The following is a 24,269-nucleotide window of genomic DNA, read 5'->3' as shown; positions in this document are numbered from 1 at the left end:
CTTATAGGGTCACCATTGAAAACCCTTCCCGTGGCCACAGTGTCCCGGCAGCCACTGAAATATGATGTCATGTCCTCGTTCAGATACACTATGGCATCGTTGGTAATCACCTCGCCGATGACGCAGCCCGACGTGCCCAGGCTGGCTCACCGACAGTCCTTATACCTTTATCCAGAGTCGACGCTGCAAGAGAGCTTCGCAGTCTTGCTCGTGCAATCACATTAGGTTGCTGGCATACACCACTGAACTCTAAGTGTCGTTTACACAGTCTCGACCCATCACTAAAACTTACATTACCAGCGAACCTTCCACGACGTGACGCAACACTGCTGTGTCGGCTGTTGGTAGGAGTAGCATTCACCAACTCCTACAGCTGCCGCATTGGAATGGCGGATTCACCAATGTGCGCTAAGTGCAAGTGTGAAGAGACCATCAGTCACCTTCTGTGCCACTGTTCTCGCTTCGATAATCAACGTGAGACTCTCCAGTGTGCATTAAATAGACTGGATGACAGGCCATTCACGGAAGCGAAGATCTTGGGAGCCTGGCCTCACAGCTCATTGGCCCAAAAAGCAGTTAGAGCGCTTTTTCGCTACCTGAAGGCAACGGACTTGAGCGCGCGACTATATACAACCTACACTTAAGTTCTCTTTCTCTTTCACTCCCCATTCCCCTCCCCACGCGTAGGGTAGCAAACTGGACTCAGTCTAGTTAACCTCCCTGCCTTTCCGTCTTCCCTTCTCTCTCTCTCTCTCTCCTTCCCGTGGCATGGGACCAACCGCAACCTGCGCATTATTGGAGATATGAGAGCAATGTTCAAATATACATTGGCAATCTCTCTTCTGCCAGTGTAGAAAAGAGTTTGGGACATCGTAGCGTTGTCCGACACAGAAAAGACAACTGCGTTGGAGCAGAGAACAGTAAGCAGCATTATAGGTGAGAGATAGTCCAAAATGATGACGCAAACCAAATCCTACTTCGGGTGTCATAAATGAGAGTGCACAGAATGTTTGATTGAAATGTGCCTACGAAGTCTGAACGAATTCCCTACATACAATAAATAAAGAAGAAATACTTGCTTTTTTCAGAGCAAAATTTTTAGCACATACAAAGTAGGAAAATACCATTCCTGAAGGTAGATCTATTGAAATAAATATGCGTGGGGATTCGAACTTTACTTGAAATTCATCAAAAACAAGGTCTTCCTCAGCAATTAGGCGGGTGTATGGCACGGAACCATGGCCTGGTACTCCATGGGGTCTCGCCTGGCGTGAGAGGAGCAGGAGGAACATCGCGCAGTGTCACTTTTCTTTATAGCGTACTACTTGTGATATCTAACCATATACCCACGTGAAAATAGCCCGCGTATTAAAACTGCTCGACCTTCGCAGTGTGCCTCCATTCGGACCCTCCATATACTCGTGTAGACTGTCGGAATTTGCAGACGACAGTACCTTTTGGAGCAACTAAAATTTAGATGACATATTTGTAATGTTTCGTTTCCCATGTGCAGCGGAAGGTTGAGAGCAGGCAACCAGCCGACACAGACTCCGGTGACCAACTGCTTTATTCTCGATCGCGCGCTCCGCGAGCTACGCCGCTAGACAATGAGATGGGGCTGTGTTACCATCTGTTGTGGTCAAACATGACACCAGTACCAGCATACTCGCTTGCCTTTCGGCTTGATGTCTGCACCCTAGGGTTTCCAGCGGGAAATGGACAACCTGATGCAAGGACTACAACACGTGGTGGTGTACTTTAATGACATCCTGGTGACTGGGCGCAATGATGATCACCTTGAGAACTTGGCCCATGTACTGCATTGCTCGAATGAAGCAGGGCTAAAGCTCAAGCTCGACAAGTGCACCTTCATTGATTCACAGGAGGAATACCTGCGCCACATTGTTACGTCGGCTGGTTTCCATCCTAACCCTGAGAAGACGGAGGCTGTACACAAGGCCCCAAGACCTAGTGATGTGAAGTCACTGCAAAGTTATTTGGGACTTCAAAATTTCTTCCGACGATTTTCGCCAAATTTGTTTACTATTCTTCCTATACTGAATGAGTTGCTCGGAGCCAAGACACCACGGATGTGGGGTTTTGACCAGGAGCGTGCGTTCTGGAAAAGCAAATAGTTGCTGGTGTCTGCTGCGGTTTTGGCAATCTACGACCCTCGCAAGTCCTTGTTGCTGATTTGTAATCCATCGCCATATGGCTCACCGGGTGCTGTGCTGGCTCACCGGGACGACACGGGTGCTGAGCGCCCGATCGCTTTCGCATCAAGACGTCCCGCGCCAGCTGAGTGCAACTACAGTCATTTGAATAAGGAAGCTCTCGCTGTTGTGTTCAGAGGGGCCAAGTTTCGACAGTATGTATGGGGACGAGAGTTTGAGGCGGTCACCGACCGCAAACCTCTGCTTGGTTTGCTTGCCGCTGACAAACCCGTGCCAGAGACGTGGTCTCCGCGAGTGCTGCGCTGGTCCCTAATGCTGGTCGCTTACAACTACAAGCTTAACTACCATCCCGGAGCCACTATCGCGAATGCTGACTGCTTGAGTCACCTGCCACTGCCTGTTTCTGCACATTACGTCGAGCAGCCAGCTGAAGTTTTCATGCTCGAGGTTGCTTACCTCAAGGACATGGTACCATCTGTAGTGACTGAAGCGACCTCCAAAAATCCTGTGCTAGCCAATGTTCGGGAGGCACTGTTGTATGAAACACAGCTGCGGGAACCTGCCCTGAAATTATATTCACATAGCACTACGCAATCGAGCGCGCAAGAAAACTGCATCCTGTTGGGTTCACGAGTGGTGATTCCTAGTACATTGCAAGAGCACGTGCTAAACCTACTGCATGAAGGCGATTCTGGCATTTCAAAAATGAAAGCAGTGGATCGTAGCCATGTGTTACCCTGACGAAGACATCACTAATGCGGTGCGTCGATGCCGTGTGTGTCAGTAGAGACAGGGGACTGCGCGGCCAGTAGCCATGACGCCACGGCTGTTCCCGGAAAAGCCGTAGTCGCGAATTCACATTGACTTTACTAGACCTCTCAATAATCGATACTTGCTGATTGTGAGTGATGCCCATTTAATGTGGATAGAAGTTATTCCTATGATAAAACCGTCGGCCGATGCCACCATTCCATGCTTGTGCACCATGTTTGGTACCCATGGGCTGCCAGACGTGATCGTGTCTGATAATGGACAAGCATTCGTGAGTGCCAGTTTCAAAGAATTCCTCCAGCAAAATGGCATGTAGCATGCGCTGTCACCACTGTATCACCCGGCATCAAATTGTGCTGTGGAGCGTGAAGTGAAGACTATTACATCAAAACTGAAGAAGGCAGAGGGCGGAAGCTTCGAGTGTCAGCTAGCTTGTGTCCTTCTGAACCACTGAACCCCGCAGGGGCGTCTGCGTGAGCAGGCGTTTGGTGTGTTGCGACACCACGGACCCGAGCACACGAGGGTTGGACCCTCCCGCGTGTAGCCGTGCGCGGCTTAGCCGTGTCCGGGGAAAAGGGGATCCTGGGGGTTGAGCCAATGCCGGGTGTTTGGACCTTTACGGCCCCTCGGCGGCGGCAACACACCCCTTTGGCCTCGGCTTCACGTAGACGGCACCCCCGGACTGACCCACCCGGGGGAAATCGGTAGTTGCCTTTTCCTGTCTCTCTCTACCTATAACCTTCGTCTTTTCCTTACTTTCCACCTTTCCTGTCTCCTTCTCATTTCTTTATTACTTCCGACCTTCCTGGCAGCAAGGGTTAACCTTGTGTGAGTAGCCAACCTTGGTTATATCATATTGGGTTATAGCGGCAACGTACAGCTGGCGTTTGCAGGCCCTGTTTTTCAGGCCCTGCAGCGTCCCCTTGTTGGACTCCATGGTGGGTGGCTGGCGTTGCTGCCGAAATTTCAAATATATTTATGGATAGCTCTTTTCCTCCATTCCCTGATCGCCCTCAGAAAAGAGGGCGCACCGATGATGTTTTTCAGTTTTTCGGACGCCAAGTCCACAACTTCCCACGTTTCCATGTAGTTCACTCGGAAAAACCCGGCAAACCAGTGCGCACTATTTCACCGTTCCTTGTATCAAAGACTTTGACTGATGTTTGTGGAGCCGGATATAAGGCGACCAGGATGGCAAGCGGTGATCTCCTCCTTGAGCTCTGCGATAAGAAACAATACGAGCAACTGTCTAAGCTTGTGTCATTTGGGGATAACCAACTAACAGTAACCCCGCACCGTACTATGAACACCACCTGGGGCGTTGTCTAGGACGATGATTTGCTGGAGCTCACTGAGGCTGGGCTCTTGGAGGGCTTCAGTGAACAAAATGTTATAGATGTCAAAAGAATTAAGATAAGGCGAGATGGAAAAGAAATCCAAACGAAACACTTGATAATCACCTTCGGTTCGAGTGTCCTGCCCGAGTCAATCGAGGCAGGATACATTAAGCTCCGTGTTAGGCCATACGTGCCAAACCCCCTGAGATGTTTCAAATGCCAACGTTTTGGCCACAGCTCGCAGAGCTGCCGAGGCCGCCAAACGTGTGCAAAATGCAGTGCCCATGAACACACGTCTGAAGCTTGCACGAACTCTTTGCATTGTGTAAACTGTGATGGAGAGCACGCTGCGTACTCGCGGTCGTGCCCATCTTGGAAAAAAGAAAAAGAAATTGCCACGATCAAAGTGAAAGAAAATATATCATTCAAGGAGGCACGTAGGCGGGTGGCATACCTGCCTAAAAACACATTTGCCGAAGTGGCGCGTCAGGGGGCAGCGCCACAACGGCCTCCGGCGGCTGTCCGACCCACACTCAGTGAGGCGGCAGTGACGCCATCCGCCCCCTCGGCGGCTGCAGCTAACGCTGCTACGCCAACACAGCAGACGGGGCCATTGACCCCGAAGGTGGGCGCAGCCGAGGCTACACCAACCTCCCCGGCCCCATCTAGCGCTGGCAACGGCCGGCGCAGCCAGATCCCCCAGGGAATCCCATCGGTCTCCGGGCTGGTGGGAGCAGGGGTCTTGCCCTCCAAGGCGGGAGCCTCTCTGAAAACTCGCTCGCAAGAGCATGTGTCCAGCGCCTCCCAAGAGGCAATGGACACTACACCCTTCCTCACGGCGCGCCAAGCGCCTAAGGAGCGGCGAGGCTCCCTCGAACGCTCCAGAAAGGGCAAAACCCCGATTACAGGGCCTCGAAAGAGCTCTGTAATCTAAGACATCTTTCAGTTTCCGTACACACAGCACCAACGTACTTTAAATATGGATACACAAATCATACAGTGGAACGTCAGAGGTCTTTTTAGGAACCTTGATGATGTGCAAGAGATTATACACAAACACAATCCAAAAGTGCTGTGTCTACAGGAAACACACCTCAAATCACAACACACAAACTTTCTCCGACAGCATGTTACTTTTCGCAAAGATCGCGATGATGCAATCGCATCATCGGGAGGTGTTGCGATTGTAATCCAAAAGAGTATAGCATGTCAACATTTACAGCTACGAACGGCCCTTGAAGCAGTGGCGGTTCGAATTGTTTTGCTAAACAAACTTATCACTATTTGCTCGATTTATATACCTCCACACTACAAACTAAGCAAACATGAATTTCAGTCCTTCATAGATGAATTGCCAGAACCGTACGTTGTACTTGGGGATTTCAATGCGCACAACAGCCTGTGGGGCGACTCTCGTATAGATGCGCGAGGTCGTCTTGTTGAACAGTTCCTCTTCTCTTCTGGTGTATGCCTGCTGAATAAGAAGGCACCCACATATTATTCTCTCGCCAACCGAACATTTTCATCAATTGACCTCAGCCTAGTTTTCCCGTGTATATTGCCTGAACTCGAATGGGAAGTTATGGAAAATCCTTACGGGAGCGACCACTTCCCCATACTAATAAGAACATCCAAAGAAAACGAATATCCTCCACAAGCTCCTAGGTGGAAGATAGACACAGCCGACTGGCAGAAATTTCGAACTCTCTCTAGCATCTCATGGGCTGACCTATCTTCTTTAGAAATTGATGCTGCTGTGGATTATCTTACAGCATTCATAATAGATGGCGCATCACATTGCATACCCGAAGTAAGTGGTTTGGCATGCAAACCACGTGTACCGTGGTGGAACAGCGAATGTCGAACCGCCCATAAGAATCAGAACAAGGCGTGGGGGTTGCTGCGAGCTTCTCCCACCGCTGAGAATCTTATCAACTTTAAAAAAATAAAATCCCAAGGTAGGAGAACCCGCCGGCAGGCCAGAAGAGAAAGCTGGCACAAATTTTTATCGAGGATTAACTCGTTCAGAGATGAGGCCAAAGCCTGGAACAGGGTTAATAGGATTCGAGGGCGACAAACATATTCACTCCCTCTAGTAAATACACAGGGCGATACACTGAAAGATCAGGCCGACTCACTTGGGGAGCACTTTGAGAGTGTATCAAGCTCAAAACATTATTCGCAATCCTTCCTAAAATATAAACAAATAGAAGAATGCAAGCCACTCATCAATAAATACCCACAGAATCAACCGTACAATTGCCCTTTTAGTATTGCCGAATTGAAAGCTGCCTTGAGCGCATGCAAAAGCTCCTCACCGGGATCCGATAGAATCATGTATGAAATGCTCAAAAACTTACACAATGACACGCAAGAAACACTACTTACACTTTTCAACACTATGTGGGACGCAGGGGACCTTCCAACAGCATGGAAAGAAGCTGTTGTGGTCCCTGTTTTGAAACAAGGGAAAGACCCTTCTTCAGTGGCAAGTTACCGCCCGATAGCCCTCACAAGCTGCATGTGTAAGGTATTTGAAAAAATGATAAATCGGCGACTCATCCATTTCCTTGAACAAAACAAAATGCTTGATCCCTTTCAGTGTGGCTTCCGAGAAGGGCGCTGCACAACCGACCATCTTGTACGTATTGAAGGACCTATTCGTGACGCGTTTGTACACAAACAGTTCTTCTTATCGATATTCCTCGATATGGAGAAGGCGTACGATACGACCTGGCGCTACGGAATCTTGAAAGATTTGTCAGAAATGGGCATTCATGGTAATATGCTAAACATAATAAAAAGCTACTTGTCCAATCGTACCTTCCGGGTGAAAGTAGGCAATGTGCTGTCACGTCCTTTTGCACAAGAAACCGGTGTACCCCAGGGTGGCGTGCTCAGTTGCACACTCTTTATTGTTAAGATGACAACACTTCATGCTTCCTTACCACCGGCCATTTTGTATTCCGTCTATGTGGACGACATTCAAATCGGTTTCAAATCCTGTAATCTCGCAGTGTGCGAGAGACAGGTACAGCATGGTTTGAACAAGGTGTCAGGGTGGGCAGAGAAAAATGGATTCAAAATCAATCCTCATAAGAGTTCTTGTGTTTTGTTCACAAGGAAGAGAGGCCTAGTTCCGGATCCCTGCTTGGAAGTGTGTGGACAACAGATACCTGTAAACAAAGAACATAAATTTCTAGGTGTCATACTTGACTACAGACTCACTTTCGTCCCCCACATTAAACACCTTAAAGAAAAATGTCTGAAAACAATGAACATAATGAAACTTCTTTCCCAGACTACGTGGGGTAGTGACAGGAAGTGTTTAATGAATCTATATAAAAGCCTCATTCGATCACGACTAGACTACGGTGCCGTCATTTATCACTCTGCCGCCCCGAGCGCACTAAAGATGCTAGACCCTGTTCACCATCTGGGTATCCGCTTAGCCACAGGAGCTTTCAGAACGAGTCCCGTACAAAGTTTATATGCAGAATCGAATGAGTGGTCACTTCATATCCAGAGAACATACATCAGCCAAACATATTTTTTGAAAGTCCACTCTAATCCCGAACATCTCTGTTTTAACACCATTAATGATATGACATATGCTACACTATTTCGTAATCGTCCTTCCGTAAGACAGCCTTTCTCGCTGCGTGTGAGGGAGCTTAGTCATGAAATGCATGTTCCAATCCTCGAACTTCGCCTAATGCATCCAGCCAAGCTGCTACCTCCTTGGGAGTGGCAGTTGATACAATGCGATACATCTTTCATGGAAGTTACAAAAAACGCTCCAGAGATTGAAATCCAGATGCATTTCCGGGAACTCCAGCACAAACACTCCTGCACGGAGTTCTACACAGACGCATCGAAGTCACACGACGGGGTGTCCTATGCAGCCGTCGGGCCATCCTTCTCGGAAACCGATGTACTGCAAGCGGAAACTAGTATCTTTACGGCTGAGGCTTGCGCACTATTGTCGGCTGTGAAGCATATAAGGAAATCAAAACTCCAGAAAGCAGTCATATATACGGATTCCCTTAGTGTTGTGAAGGCCTTGATGGCTTTCTCTAACCACAAAAATCCAGTAATTAACGAACTTTATTCTGCTCTGTGTAAAGCGTATATAGGTAATCAGCATGTCATCATATGCCGGGTGCCAGGTCATAGGGGCATCGAAGGTAACGTTCTTGCGGACCAGATGGCCACGTCAGTTACATCGCATTCTGCTAATCCCACCGCTGCAGTTCCTGTCACAGACCTGAAGCCCTTCTTACGGAGGAAACTACGGAACCAGTGGCAACGGCTATGGGACGCGGAAACAAATAATAAGCTCCACGTGATAAAGCCACAGTTAGGATTCTGGCCTTCAGTAACAAAATCACGCCGGACAGATGTCCTATTCTGTCGTCTAAGAATAGGACACACATTTGGCACACATAACTTTTTACTCACCGGAAATGAGCCTCCAACCTGTGGTAGATGCGGGGAGAGGCTGACCGTCCTCCACGTCCTCCTGGAGTGTCGGGAAGCCGAACATGAAAGAAAGAAGCATTTTCCCTTAGCATATCGGCAGCGCATCCCCCTTCATCCAGTAATGTTACTAGGCCCAGAACCGCTGTTTGACTCCAGCGCAGTCCTGGGCTTCCTGAAAGATGTTGTATTACATGTTATAAGCCCCGCACACTCATAGCGTCTCCTCTTTCCAGAGGATGCCGCTGTGATAATTTCTTTTATATAGCACATGCCTCTAGGCTCTTGTGTCTCAAGGGCTCTAACGAGGCAGTGGTGCTCTAGTGAATTTTAGAATCTTATATATTTTCTATTTTGCATCATTCTTTTACGATGGATTTTAATGTACATAGTATCCGTCATTAGTCACCGCCATAATTTTATAGCACTCAGATTTTACGCACTTTACAGCGACTATTTTTAGGCCACTTTACAGCCAAGTCACATCTCCCATAATACATCGTTAACACTACCACTTGTCATGGCGCTCTTTGGCCAAACCTGGCCCTTGCGCCACAAAAAACCACACATCATCATCATCATCTGAACCACTGAACAACGCCACATGGGATTACTGAATGATCTCCTGCTGAGTTAATGATGGGACTCCAGCTGAAAGCAGCTTTGACACTACTGCATCCTGAGATGCGGTCCACAGTTCTGAGAAGGCCGCTAAAGCAGAAGGTGGCCCACGATAAAAACATGTACCCGACGCTGCTTGTGCAACCAGAGGATCATGTCTATGCACGAAACTGACGAGACGGTCCACCCTGGGTACCAGCGACAGTGACTGCTACGTCGTGCGATCACATCGCTGATGTCACAATGCCTGATGTTCGATCCTGGAAGCGGCTCCGAGAGCACCTGCGCCCAGATTTCACCACACTCGACGTGCCTCCGGCTACTGTGGTGAAACCGCAAGCCTGCCCATGTGGCGGAAGCGTGAATGACTACAGAATTCTGCTGGGCAACCGCACCTGAGCGCCAACTGTGAGGACGGAGCTACACAACACGAAGTTTCGCCAAGAAAAATTCAGTGCTGGCCGTGCCAGATGCTCTGGCACCCACTTCTGAACCGAGCAAAGAAGTTTGAGAGCAAGGCGACCCGCTGAGCGGTATTCACCATGAGACTTCTGCACGTTGCTTTCCTTGTGGGGGTGGGGAGGGGTGTCCTGTTTGTCCACAATGTTTGCCACAAAGAACGACAGATGGCAACACCGCCCCGTCTCATTGACTAGAGGCGTAGCTGGTGGAGCTCGTGGACAAGAATAAAGCAGTTGTCACCGCAGTCTGTGTCGGCTGGTTGCCTGCTCTCATCCTTCCGCTGCACATGGGAAACGAAACATTACAAATATGTGATCTAAATTTTAGTTCTCTATTCTCTATTGTTCTCTATTGTTCCACATTCCAAAATATTTTTATCAGCTCACCTCTGATGAAAACGTCCTTCACTTATATCTATATCAAACAGTAGCAGTGTTGCCACATCGCAGCTTTTCGTTTCTGCATGTTGATTACGTAAACCATCGCTTTTAGTTCGATGTTTCAGTATTGTGTTCGCACAGTGCGATTGTCAATTATATTCCACTGAAACGGTACGTGTTATAAACTTCTTCGTTCGTAATGTATTCATCATTGCCCTATTGATTACAGCTCTAAGTTGAAGGATGCTTTGATATTTTAAAGGCGTGTACGCTTCGTTTATAATAAAGTTGAAGAAATATAGCAGTAACAGGGAAGAGCGCATTAGCCTTGCGCCAAATGCAACGCCTCAGATATAACATGAACTCCAGCATTAATTTTGTCAACCCATCGCCTTTTATTTGTCATTTTTCTGTGAAAAAGTGGAAGGGCTGCAGTCGCCTTGTTTAACCCCATGCTAGTTCCAAATACAGTTCCTAATGAATCAAAACCAGGTCTATAAAATTTGCCTATCTTTGCCAATTATTGAGGTAATATATTAGCTTTCAAGAATAGTAAATTCATGCAAATGCCGCGATATGCTTGCTTGAGCAATGTACAGATCATTACACCAAGTTATTTTAGTCAATAACTGATTTGTGTATTTATTTACCACACAATACGCGACCTAGCGTATAAAAAACGCCGATGTGGACGTTGCGACAAGGTTTGCGATTTTTAATAATTGTTTTGATGTGTGAATCCTTCAATCTTACCTAAAATACGTCTAAATTTGAGCTGTCAGATACAAGACATGTATTCCGCTCAACATTGCAACGTACTGCACATCACAATTGACAGCCCATTTGCAATCACCCGTAGTGCTGAACATTTTGTCAAAAATTACCATAGCAAAATAATAAAATACAGCCTTGCCGCCACATTAAACATGATTTTTTGTGGTGCTGTACTTTGTTTCGAAACAAGGTCAACGTTCTTGCTTGTCATCTGCCGTGGTGGCTTAGCGGCTTTGGCCTTGCGCTGTTAAGCCCAATGACGTTGATCTGCATCCTGGCCACGCAGGCCGCATTTTGATGAAAATGCAAAAGCGCCACTGTATATTGTGCACTGGGTGCATGCATTGCATGCATGCCACAGCATGGTTCCTAATCATACCGCGGTTCTTGCGGGTAAACTAGAATTTCAATTTTCGCTTGTTGCAGGCAGCCATGTAGTACAGCGTAACGTTGCAGCTCCAGCATGCGCCTGTCGAAGCACTTCCCATTACGCTTAAACGGCCGTGTCGGTAGACATTGCTTTGGATTTTATGGCATGAGGTTACAGCGGCGTTTTTTATCTGATGTTAAACGTATTTCTAACCCACACAGGCACTTTTGCTGCTTCAGGCTGTATATTGAGAAAGTGACTTGATCCTTCTGCCTCTAAAGCGGTCACCTTACGCAAGTTTTCCTCCAAAAAAGGATTTATTTCATTTTAAAGCAAATATTTGTTTGCCTCTAACCCTCAACTTACAAACGGTGACTCATTGCTGCCGGCTATACAAGCAGGCGTTTCACCGATATTACAATGTGGGTGACTGGTTAAGTGCTCGAGCATGCTGAAAATTTGGAACATCGTGTGCATGCCAGTGGGTTAGTGTCCGAACAGACAACTAGGAACACTGGATACGTGCAATTGGGCATGTGCCACAGCATTTGTGAACAATCTTCCGCATTCTACGGAATGTGGTAGTAGGTACGAAAACAAAGAAGCACAAGAGAGAAGATATCTGCAAGTGCAGCAGCCAGTGTGGAGAAAAGAGTTACAGTGAAACCGCACGGTTCACTGACCGAGAACCATTGGGCTACATAGATGTGAATAAGTAAGATAAATGTAGTAAACAAATTTCAGTTAACATGAGCCAAAGGGTCGTTAACGACCAAATTACTAATGTGTGTCGAATTCGCAGATCTGTATTCATTTCGCTGCCAGACAATTTCATACGAGAGTATTCTTATTGACGACATCCTACTATGAATAATTATTTCATATATAATTACACCTAAATAACATTCAAACCATGCGCCTTCTAAGCCTCCTTCTTTTGACTTTTAAAGGCCGTTGACTTGTTGGAGTACACAGGAAAACTATATCTCGCTAGTTTTTTGTTAAGCCAAAAATAACAACTTACTCTTGCGATTGAGGTGGGTGTCGATTTTCTGCAATGTAAAGAAATTATTTTTGAACGCATAAGTTTATTATTCAGGTTATGCATCATTTGCTTCATAAGTTATAATTCGAATTATCCTAGCAACACTGCTCTGCGCTTCGCTAATTCAAGCTTACATGAAGAAAAAAAAACTCAAAAATAACACTTATCGCCTGGGTCCTAAACTACGTACCGAAAGTCAAATCGCGAATGTACCCACATGAAAAAAAAATGTTTTACCCTAGTCGTGTGTTCTTCTATGCGGCAGAAAAACGCCAATTTGCGCCTATGCAAGCACCTACCTAAAGAAATTTTGCATTGCATATTTTTGCATTTGTAGCGCATTTTTGTTAATATTTGGCTGGTGATTTATATGATTAATTTACAATTTAAATATTAAAGCTAGCGGACTATTTAATGACGACCACGCAAATAATCTTCGAGCTCCGATTGCTGCAACATCAAAATTCTCTTTTAGGGAGGCAGCGGCCTTTTACTTTGACACGCTTTTCGAACCAGTGTGCCCGAAAGGAAGCGTATCGCGTTCCTACACTACAAGTTACAAGAACGCCATTCATTTTATTATGCTTGACAGAAGGCTCAAGATTAACGATACCCGATGCGTAGTTGTGCTCAATTATAACCAGCTCCTGTCTCAGGAAAGTGAAGGATAATCTTGAACATTGGGTATTTGATACGTGCAATGCAGTCGTTTCACCTTTAAGTTTGAGCTTGATCTGTTTCATACTTCCGCATACCTGAAAAGGTATGCGGAATGGTGCAGTAGATACCTCGGCATAATTTTTCGTAAATCACTGACGACTTCACAACTACCGAACGACTGGAAAATTGCAAAGGTAATACCTATCCATAAATCAGGCAACACAGCAGAAATTTCAAATTTTAGACCCATTTCATTAACTAGTACATCCTGTAAGCTTCTAGAGCACATAATCTTAAAGCACATAACGGTTTTTCTAGAGAGCATTGGCTTCTTGTCTCCCTACCAACATGGTTTTCGCAGTGGTTTATCAACAGTAACCCAACTAACAGAACTAGTCCACGATCTTGCATATACTATCAATCACCGCGGCCAGACTGACATGATTTTACTTGATCTATCTAAGGCATTTGATTGTGTGTGCCATAACAAATTAATCGCTAAAGTTGAAAGTGTTGTTGGGAAAGGGCTCCTTTCAGCCTGGATAAAAGAATTTCTAGCCAATCGTTCACAATTTGTAACCTACGGAAAAATGCTATCTAACACTGTCACCGTTACTTCCGGAGTTCCCCAAGGCTCAGTTCTTGGGCCATTACTCTTCCTAATTTATATTAATGACATCACAGCTAACATTGGTGGTAATATAAAACTGTTCGCTGATGACTGCGTCATCTATAGAGAAATCACTAATTATAACGATAACATCGCACTTTATACATCCCTCAACACTCTAGCTATTTGGTGCTCTAATTGGCAGATGTCAATTAACGTAAAAAAGTCTGTCGTCATGACCGTAACAAGGAAAACAAGACCATCTAACTTTACATAGGAGATTAACGGCATACCCCTAACTAAAGTTGAACAACATAAATACCTGGGAGTTACATTAACCTCAGACCTCAGGTGGAATAAACACATTTCGAATGTCACGGCAGGAGCATTACGCAAATTATTCTTCCTCAAAAGAAGCCTTGCGCTCTCTACAACATCAACGAAGCTACTGGCCTACACAACGTTCGTTAGGCCGGTTCTCGAATATGCAAACACAGTCTGGTTTCCTCATACAACAACTAACATAACAAAATTAGAGGCAGTACAAAGAAAGGCTATAATGTTCATTCACAATAAATATAAACGCACTGACTCACCGACTAATCTTCTAATGCAGTCTGGATTGCAAATGCTATCTACCAGGGCAAAACACGCTCGCCTGAAGTTCTTGTTTCAGCTTCTAAAAAATAACTATAAGATAGATGCGTCCAGGTACATTTCATTTTCTGAGGCTCGAAAAACACGTAACAAACATGCGCACACTTTCACAGAATACACATGCAACACTGACACGTTTAAGTATTCATTCTTCCCCCTTACAATTGCTGAATGGAACCGCCTTGATCCTACTATAACCGCCATCGAATCGTTGTCCGAATTTACTTCACAAGTGGAAGCTGCAGTGCGTAAATAAAACAGTTTATCATCGCACGGGTCATCGTCACAAATTTTGCATTGTGTTGCTTTTGACTTCCCACTTTTCTTTTTCCATTTTGGTTTGATTATCGTTATGTGGACATATGGTACACTGTGTTCCCAAAATAAATTGTCATTACTGTACCTACTGCTAGTCCTAAGATAATTGTTGTAACTGCCATTACCTGCTGATTGCTTGCCTAGATTGTTCTTTTTTTCCATTTCGTGTCTTCTCGCTCTCGAAGTGTATGTTTTAAGCGCATCCCTTCACACAATTTAAATATTCTTCACGCGTTAAGTGTTATCTTTCAGTTCGCTCCTATTTTTTGTATAACTAATTACTTACGTGTTCCTAACTGCCAGTATCATGTTAATTAACTGTCATGTGCAAACTTGCATTTTTGTTTCCAAACTCAGCTTCTTTCTTATATATTACCATACTTGGGCAATTGCTTTTCTTTTCTTCCTTTTTTTCAATTATTGTTCTGCCTTAATGCGTATTCATATACATGCCTACTGTATCGCCCAACTGCCACGCTCTCAAATGAGAGTAGCAGTATTGTAAATAAATAAATAAATACTTTTATAGCTTTACGTCGCACTCACTATTCTATGAAGACGTCTGTCTTCGAACGCTGCAGTGGTCTAATGGCTCTAACAACATAGCAACGAAAGATGATTTATAATTGGTTAGCATGTTTTGAAAGTAAAACAGCTAAAACTTAAGGGATTACCAAGTTCTAAGTGTGTTGTGTTTTGTGCGATTGGTCATATTTATACAGCAAATCATCACGGCATCAGGATCTTCTGTTTTGAACTTTCGTTTACAGTGCTGTTTGCGGAATCGCTACAGCCAAAGCCAAATAGTTATTAGAATGTTTGGGACATTATTTTAACCAACAACACGCTGACCGCAAGAAACTTACCTTTCCTCCGATCGTTAGCTCCACGAGGAAAACGAAGACTCCAAATATTAACCAACATTTTGAAGTATAGCGAGTATGTGAGTCTCCGCACACGTTGCTTCTGCTCCACACGATCGGCATTCTTTGCTGTTCTTGGCTCTACTGAAAGTCTTTTGAGGAGCCCGCCTTTAAATAATGCTCTTATGTTGATGTTCTTTTTTTTGCCCATAACCCTGAGCAAACACATTCTCAGGTAATGCCCCGAATATGGGCAGTGTCACTCGTTAAACCATCGCTGTCTCGAAAAAAACAGTAATTCAAAAATACGTAGTGGATCTTTCATCCGAAGGACCACCTAAAAATGAAACGAAATATGCTGGGTGAAGTGAGAAGCGGAATTCACTGGGCTGAAAACATAAATAATATCCGACAGCAACTCTTTCATTTCACCAAGGGATGTCCAAGACAACAAAAGAACACGCAGTAGGCATACACCAACAAGCGGAACCTACAGCCGACTTCTTCCCCGTCCGCCACCTCTTATATTTTTGTACGGAGAGGGCGGGTCGGACGGCTTGGGTATGTCCTGAATAAGACCATTTGTCGTCCCACATTCTTCTTTGTGTGTTCCTAGAACACGCCCTGTTTGAAGCTGCCGATAAGGCTATTTCGTTCATGCTCGCATTCCCATCTCAGCCTTGAATTTGAAATGAGAAGAGGTTCTGAGTAGAGAGAAATCTTTTATATATCCAACTTTATTGTAGCTTAGCAACCAGCGCCAAAGGAGTACCGAAAAGAATGCTGCACTTATTCTGCGTGATCAACAGAAGCTGTTCAAGAATACAGACAGTTTGTACCCTGAGTGCATAGCACTTAGAAAGCAAACAGTGGCACTTTAAGCTTTTTTTTCCTTTCCTGCATATTCAATGCTTGTGTGGGTCCTCCGTAGACAGGTTGCTCGCCTCCTAGGGGACCGACCCAGGCTCCAGGAATCCGGCTTCTGTGGGACCAACAAAAATTATTAATATATTAATACAAAAATATTAAACAACATAACTTGACATGAAGCTTCTAGACCTATCGGCTCACTGGCATCTCTAAAGAACGGAACCGTTTTGATGTAGTGTTGTATAGTATCCGACGGCCCCCTCAGCCTTTCCTATATCTTCTTTTTTATATTTTGTTTACACTATTTATTGAGAAATGGCGTACGCTCTAACTTCTAAAGCACGGAGTCTTTATCGACAATGTAAAATTGCCACATGCGGTGCTTTTGTGCACAACAAGAAGTTGCACGTTCGCCCGAAAAGCCTAGCATAGATTGCGATAGGAACTTATAAGATAGCTGTGCGAAGTAAAGATAGTAGTTTTATGGGCGTTATCAACTTGTAAACATTCGCTTACTAACTTAATCAACGAGCACCTTGTCACGTGTGCAAAAGTAAACATGAACACATCTCGCTCGATGACCGGGGGAAACTTGCCGCCAAAACTCTGGGGTGAGGAATCGCGGCAGCAGCTGCGAGCGAATTAGCCTTCTTGCATCTGTCGCTTCAACGCGAACGAAATGTCGAAGGCACAGCGCATACGAAGCAACCAGGACGACGCGCACTCAGCAAATATCGCAGATCGCTTTGAAGATGAGACCCTTGCGGGCGCACACTTTGGTCATTTCGCCGATCGCTTTCGAGATACGCGGCTCACACGGCCGCGCCGTAAGCAGCATCCGCCGGAAAAGGACTCCCTCCATCCTCCCTCGCCTCCCCCTGTGCCTCGCCCGCGACAGCAGAAAGCATGCTTCCGCCCCGCCTTCGTCGTTCACATATGCGAGACTGAGCCGCGTTTGCCGCCTCAACCTCGCAGGCTTTCACTCGCACATGCAGCACATGGCCCTAGGCGGCAATTTTGTCGCCGTTGGACTTTATGCGGATCCTGACGGCGACTGCAACGCTAATGGCAGAGACGCACCTAGAGTGCCTATATACTAAATATCGCAATAAAATTAAATCATATGAGGCCCCTAATCATATAGGTTTCTTGGATCATAGACCCGGAAACCAATAACGTGTTTGGAATTGAAGTAGTTTATATAACACATGTGTTATATTTTGGCTACACTATTCCTGTACGATGTGTATGTGTTACTAAACCTGAGCAAATGACACAAGTTGCATAGAAACCCTAAAATAATTTGCATAATTAACGCATTTTATGTGCCCGATCATCGCCTCATCACTATTATACCTGTGAGGTCAATGTATTCGACTATTTGTAAAACTAGGTTGGTTAGATCTTTAAGGATTATAAATTGCAGCAAATATCCGCCTAATAAATGCAGCTGTAGTTATCGCACTCCCTTAGTTTATAGTAAAGCAGAAAAGTTGCACAGTGTGAGCTTTTTTAACTTTCTTCCTTGTCTTCGTGTGTTCTTCTTGTCGTAGTTCTTCTTGACGAAGCTAGGGATGTGAACAGTCGCTCAATGTCGAGTAGCAACGGACAATGTGACATGACGTGAAGCAAAGCAAATCGCAAGAAAAATTAAGTGTTTTATCAATTCGAACAATATTATTTGGGAATTAGCCCAACATTTATGATATACTTCCTATTTTAAACAAAGTAAAAAGAAAATAAAAGAAAAAATGATTTACGCAAGCGTCGCGATGCAAAAGAAAAGGCTGACGTGTGTGGATGTTCAGATGATCAGATATCAATTATAATTATCTATGTTGTAAATTTCTGTCTCGGTTTCATGTTCAATACTCATGCATTTAGTACATTATTAAAATCATATTTCTAACGCAATTAAGTCGACCTTCTCTTCTTTATTCTCGAGAATTTGTTGACCCTGCACTTTTTTTTTCTTTTTGACAACAATGACAGGTGGATAGACTCATGAGTTATGTACAGGCCATAGTGAGAACTTATTATATTCTGCAGTAATGGTGCTAATTGCTTCCATACCGGTAATTTTATCGAGATGGCGATCAAGCTCCCCTTTTTCTCTCGTTCATAGATAAGTTTTCACATCTGGTGCGACTAGCGACAGCGCTATGGAGGTGCGACAGGGCGGTTTATTTTTCCTGGAAGTAGTTGCATGGTAACTATTTCCCGAGATAAGCCAAACCCAACAAAGAAGAGTGCGCCACCGGAGGAGGCCGGATGACAAATTCCGCATGATCCGTGCGCTAGGCAACCAACGGAACCACTTCGACAGGCGTTCCTCCACCTACATCCTGGTTTACGTGCAATAAACGTATCAGTGGGTGTCACGTGATACATCATGTTTGCGGTTGAAAGGCTGTTTCACACCCTCCTAAAAGGCATGAGTGGCATGTTCTAACACGAACCTATTCGACCTCTCCCGTGTATCCCAACTTTGGACCTAGCTAATATTACATACATATATATATATATATATATATATATATATATATATATATATATATACACACACGAAGCATCCATTCTTTATTCATTGGTTTAGCTTGTGTAATGTTCATGCCATTTTAGTGATGCTTTAAGTGGAACGGTTATCTGAAGAACTGCACCGATGTCAAGCATTTCTGACTTTCCTTACGTGTATCCTAAAAGCCTTGCTGCGCAACGTCGCTGACGTGCAAAAGCGTGCGACTTTTGGCTAAGTAAGTTCAACGTATCTTTTAAGAGAATATTAGACCTGGAACCAAAGACTGAAGTACAGAGAGACAAATCCTCGCTCGTTCGCTACTCGCCTTCGCATTTCCATGCCACCATCCGAAGAAATTATAGAACAAACCACTCAGTCACAAAGCCATTTTGCTCGAAGTGTTTGTCGAGGAAATTGAATGATGATTCAACCTCTAGTTGACGTAGATCAAATGTTGGCGATCCAGTGTTACACTGATATTTCATACAGTACCAGCCGTCGACAAGGTGCTTTCTTGTGTTTCTTCATTAGAATTTTACTGACTGACACATCTAGTGATGAACATTCGTATGAATGAATGTCCGTATTAAAAATCTACTCATCTCTCTGTCTGTCTGTCTGTCTGTCTTTTACGCCAATCTCTTGGTATAAGTTCTCTAGCAGCTTGGGCTACTAGGTGGTTGTTCCTCGTCATGTGATGCCATTGTGATTTGTTGCATAATCATTACTCAAGCTCCATCATCTCACTGTAATCATCCCGCCGTCGTCGCGCCTTCCACGCCAACCCGATGGCCCGAATTGCACGGGCAACAATGTATATGCGCGATGGAATGATGGCGTTGTTGTCATTGGCATCCTCCTCATTCCAGCTCCAAAGCCGACTCTCATCAAGCCGTGTTCGTCACGGCATTGTCCTCACGTAGTCGCCCGGCATATGTCGGCACACCGTCATTGTGACGATTATTTCGTTTTATCGCGGCCACTTCTGCTTCGTAATCTGACTCCTTTTTTACCGTCGCCGTCACACCATCTTCGCCATACAATAGTAATCAAATTCTGCTCGTACTTTGTCACATTACAATCACCATTACGTTGTCGTCATAAAGTGGTCATTTATAGTCCTCACGAATTCGTTGCCGTACCATGTTCATGCTGCCATCCTGGTCTTTCCATCGTCGCCATTCTATTTTCGTTGTTCCACACTACGTCATGCCATGGTTGTCAAGCCATTGACGTCACACAGTCGTCATGAAACCAGTCGTTGTCACACTGTCGTTTTATTATCGTCACTTAAGCTACGGCTTCCCCCTGTGATCACTCAGCCGTAGTGATTGCGCCATATTTCCCGTGCCTTTGTCTTGTAGATAACCGGTAAACAGATCTTACTATTTACTCACGCTTTGTGCGATGTTCTGTCAGAATTGGCAAAAACTATAGCGCCAAGCAAAGGTCGAGTACACAACGTGACAGACTACGCCAAGCGCTAACGTCCCGATGAGCTGCATTGTTCCAGAGCAAGCAAGTAGAACAGTGAAAAACAGGTTGCAAGAGGTGAATCTCAGAAAAAAAAGCGATAGTTTTTTTTTTGTTTCAAGAGACGGTAACCACACTACTACGGCGTAGGGCATCGTCGCGGCGGTATACAGATGTGACACCACTCTGTGTGGTGCACTCACATATAATTAGGACGTTCCTGTGATTACCCGCGAGGTACGCGAGTATAATGGCAGAAGAATAAAGGGTGAATCACCTGCTCGAGGCTCTGCTGTGTCATTGAGGCTAAGCTAGTAAAGCTACTGAGAATCACAGAAAAGCTGCAGTTATAGTGTGCCAGTATTGCAATCAGTTGTGGTATTTGGCTACGCGGAAGACATGACAAAAACCGTTCTAGATAAGTTAAAAGTTGAATTCTCAATATTACTTTCTAATTGGAATTCATGCCTGCCTGACAGCCTACCTATCTGTCTATCCAACCTACCTAGCTGCTTACCTGCCTGCTTGCCCTGCTCTATCCAGCCTGACAGTGCCGAGAATGAGCCGAAGACGGGTTCGCATTAAGTGTTGGAGGGTCACTTTATAACAGCCCTGTCATATCCTCTCTATAGCCACTTTCCTAATCCTTAGGTCACACTTGCACGCATAATTCTTTCGTGCCTACGCCAACTATCCATTCGAGAAGAGCGCCGTGTGTTGATAGTAATTATCACAAGCGACCGCAAGGCAACTGAGTGCCCTAGCTGATTGGGCAGAAACCTGAGTGTGCGGCATATGGTCCAAACAACGGAAGTCCCAGAATGACATCTACAGATGGTAAATAAATGTGACTTCAGGGTTACGGTGTTTAGCTGGATTGTCCGCATCTTATTCGCATTACCATCCATATTCATAGTGAGATGGATTCTCTCGTAATTTTTTTTCGCTATTTCATTGCCGCAAATCCCATAATAAGTACGAGCTGGGGGAAAGTTGGGCCTCTTTATTTATTCCTTGAATTCTAAGGGCAATTTTTTCCAGCTGTGGCGCACTTTCAGCGATTCTTTTATCCATCCAGTGTAGCCAGACACACGAGTAAATCCGCTTGGGTGACCGGAAGAGCCGCACCCAAAAGTGAACGACACCACGCCCACTTGTACCGACAAACCATTCCTGTTCCACACCGTCAGCGGTCCTCCGGAATCGCCCTAAACACACAAACATACGTGGGAAAAAACACAAGTATTTGTTATTACAGTATAATGTAAGAGGCACAGTGGGAACGGTTAATAGCAAAAAATAACAGCCCACTAGTGTCATCTTGGGAAATGGAAATCTAATTTCCAGCGAAGCTGTTTCGGTGGAGGAAGTTGTAAGAAATTTAGTCGCGTGCACGTAGCTATTTTCCTACACTGAATATTGACTGTATGCGACTCCTTCATTGTAACATACTTGTAAAATTTTGCGCTGCTTTTGAAACTCTAAAGCACTTCAATACGTATTTAGGCCGCCAGCCGTAATTGGCATAATTTGGACGAATGTTGCCTAAAATTAAGTGAAACCATTCCCCTTTGTTTTGCCCAATAGCAACTTCCTGTAGAGTTCACTCGGGACACTGGGAAATAGCGTAGAATTACTCCAAAACACCGTGGAGAGCTTTGCAATGTAATGCTTCACAATTGCTGTTGTAGATGCGTTTAGGTTGGTACGCATATTTGTTATAACAGTCCCACCATGTTCCCTTAATACCGGCTAAGTGGCATACCCAGCTATATCAAGGCAGCCGGCTAAATTTACTGCCATACGCAAAACTGGTTATAACCTCCCGGAGCATTTAAGTAATTTACTGCAAACTGTGCGAGTATTGTAAACCCTTTTAAGTTTGCCCGCACATAAACTATAATTTGGTCCTTATTTCCGCAGGATCTAAAGTTTGTGAAGACAATAGTTGTCATGCTGCTCTTCAGAGCAATGCGTTAAATACCACATAACGCTGCAGAGAGCTTGTGAAAGTATTCATTTACATATGGTGTATTTTATATATTTATATTCTGTGCAGCTTCGAACGCTGTCCCCCGGACGGCCCCCACGGCCCCCAAGACTCGCTAGGAAAGCGCCATTTTCCTGGCGTGCTAACTGCACTAAGGCTAAAACGGCCTCGACCCTGTCACTTAGCATCGGTACACAACGTTCGAGGTCTTGTCACCAAGAAATAAAAGGCTCAGGTGTGTCAGTCGCTGGCGGACCATGACTTCGACGTCTTGGCAATTCAGGAAGCCGAGAGTGAAGGTGGGAACCGGCACCATTGTGCTTAGCTTCACTCGCTGGTACTATGCTGTAGTGAGCAGTTCCTTAGGGAAGTAAGCGGGGTGTTTTGTTCAATGGAAATACTGCGAGTCTTATTGCTGAGAACGCGACTTGTTGTTTAGGCAGATTAGATGTTAGGACATTCTTTTTTTAAGCTTGTGTTGGGCTACATTTAGCGTATGCGCGCCAAATGTTGCAAAATGGAAAGTTGTGTTTTTAAAAGTAAAGGATATTTTTTCGCCTTAAAAATTGCGGTTTTTCTTGTGGATGTTGTTCGAGCGCCTTAAGTGAAAAATAGCGCTTCTAGTTGGGTCAGCTGCGACAGAAGCCGTGGCATCTAACCGTAGGTCATGTCAAATTTTGACCTTGATGATGTATATGAATGTTATGGCTTGTCAGGAGTGGTAAAATTTTACACATTTAAAGGGCAGTGTTAAGTACCTTTAGACTGAATGCACTTGTTAGATTATTTGAGTAGTAATCGTAATGGTTACGCAGCAACTCCTGTTCATTTGCCTCATCACTGCCTGAAAACATGTAACGTTGGCCACCAGGAAAAGTGTCTTCTCTTGGGATCATTGGAAAAGTAACACAATTTTCATGCAGGGACCTACACTTCAAGAAATTGTTATTGAAGAATGAAAAGATTATATATTAGAAGATTCGCTAACAGGACAGTGGGAGCATTACAAACATGTTGTAAACATAAAAGCTATGAAAAGCTATGGTATTGTAGCGTTTGAAAAAGAAGTGAACAAATAATGTTGAATGCAATGATTGCGATGTTAGCGGCGTCAGAATGTGACCAGCCGGAAGTTTATGATGAGGATGTGCTAAAGGCAAAGTAGAAGCATGCACTGCGTGAAGCACGGTTTCGGAAGTTGTTGCGTGAGATAGCAAAAGTTTGGCAGAAGGTTTTGGTTTTGCCAGAACTTTGGGACCCCGATAAGAGGGTTCCGAGCCTGGCGTAAACGCATACCCAGCAAACTAACATTGAAATTATCAACTATGACGGACTCGCAGCCACACATAAAACAGGGCATTGCACGACCTTTCATTCAACTCAAGGTATTGCTTTGCGTTTCTAAGGCGGTCAATTTTGATAGATTTATCCGAGTGTTTGTTGATCACATGCTGCGGCTCTTACAGGAAGTGTAGACAGCACTGGAAGCCGGAATTACGCATCTTCAGGTGCGAAAGGACAGAACACTTGAATCGAAGAAAGTCTACAGGTCCGGAAGCCATTGGTCAAGTGTATTAGGTGCAAGCTGAGCCCAATTTCTGTCGGACGGAATTATTGAGGCGTGTAGTTTAAAGGCATTACATTATCACCGTCTTTTGCAGAGCATACTGTTTTCATCCCAAAGACAGCAAACACACCCTACATCCATTTGATCATAGACCAATATCTTTACCAAACTGTGATCATAAATTAAGAAATTTATGGCGCAACGCCTTTAGATGGTGATAACAGACATTGTTCGTTCTAATCAGGCCTGCGGCATACACAATCGCTCCATTATCACGCACATACACAAAACGCGGTGCGTGTTGGAATGTTGTGACATCATGCAATTGAA

The 24,269-nt window shown here is 44.8% G+C and overlaps 2 protein-coding genes across 5 annotated transcripts in view; one reads left to right on the top strand and one right to left on the bottom strand.

The window, feature by feature from the left end:
- LOC135912124 (trypsin-like) overlaps positions 1-24,269 on the top strand; it is a 339,009-nt gene that overhangs the window by 259,003 nt on the left and 55,737 nt on the right. The window contains exon 4 of one of the 3 annotated variants that reach the window (XM_070527759.1): positions 22,442-22,671. The exons of the other annotated variants lie outside the window; for them this stretch is intronic. Within the exon in view, the coding sequence (XP_070383860.1) occupies positions 22,630-22,671 (42 nt within the window). The 5' untranslated portion in view covers positions 22,442-22,629. The remainder of the gene's footprint in view (positions 1-22,441; positions 22,672-24,269) is intronic. 3 annotated transcript variants of the gene reach the window in all.
- LOC135912121 (venom peptide isomerase heavy chain-like) overlaps positions 1-24,269 on the bottom strand; it is a 116,019-nt gene that overhangs the window by 67,507 nt on the left and 24,243 nt on the right. Inside the window, exon 8 of one of the 2 annotated variants that reach the window (XM_065444504.2) lies at positions 21,366-21,590. The exons of the other annotated variant lie outside the window; for it this stretch is intronic. Within the exon in view, the coding sequence (XP_065300576.1) occupies positions 21,390-21,590 (201 nt within the window). The 3' untranslated portion in view covers positions 21,366-21,389. Of the gene's footprint in view, positions 1-21,365; positions 21,591-24,269 lie in introns of those variants that run through there. 2 annotated transcript variants of the gene reach the window in all.

This window comes from Dermacentor albipictus, chromosome 10, assembly GCF_038994185.2.
Source record: "Dermacentor albipictus isolate Rhodes 1998 colony chromosome 10, USDA_Dalb.pri_finalv2, whole genome shotgun sequence".
NCBI classification, from domain to species: domain Eukaryota; kingdom Metazoa; phylum Arthropoda; class Arachnida; order Ixodida; family Ixodidae; genus Dermacentor; species Dermacentor albipictus.
This window is presented reverse-complemented; position numbering and strand designations above follow the sequence as displayed.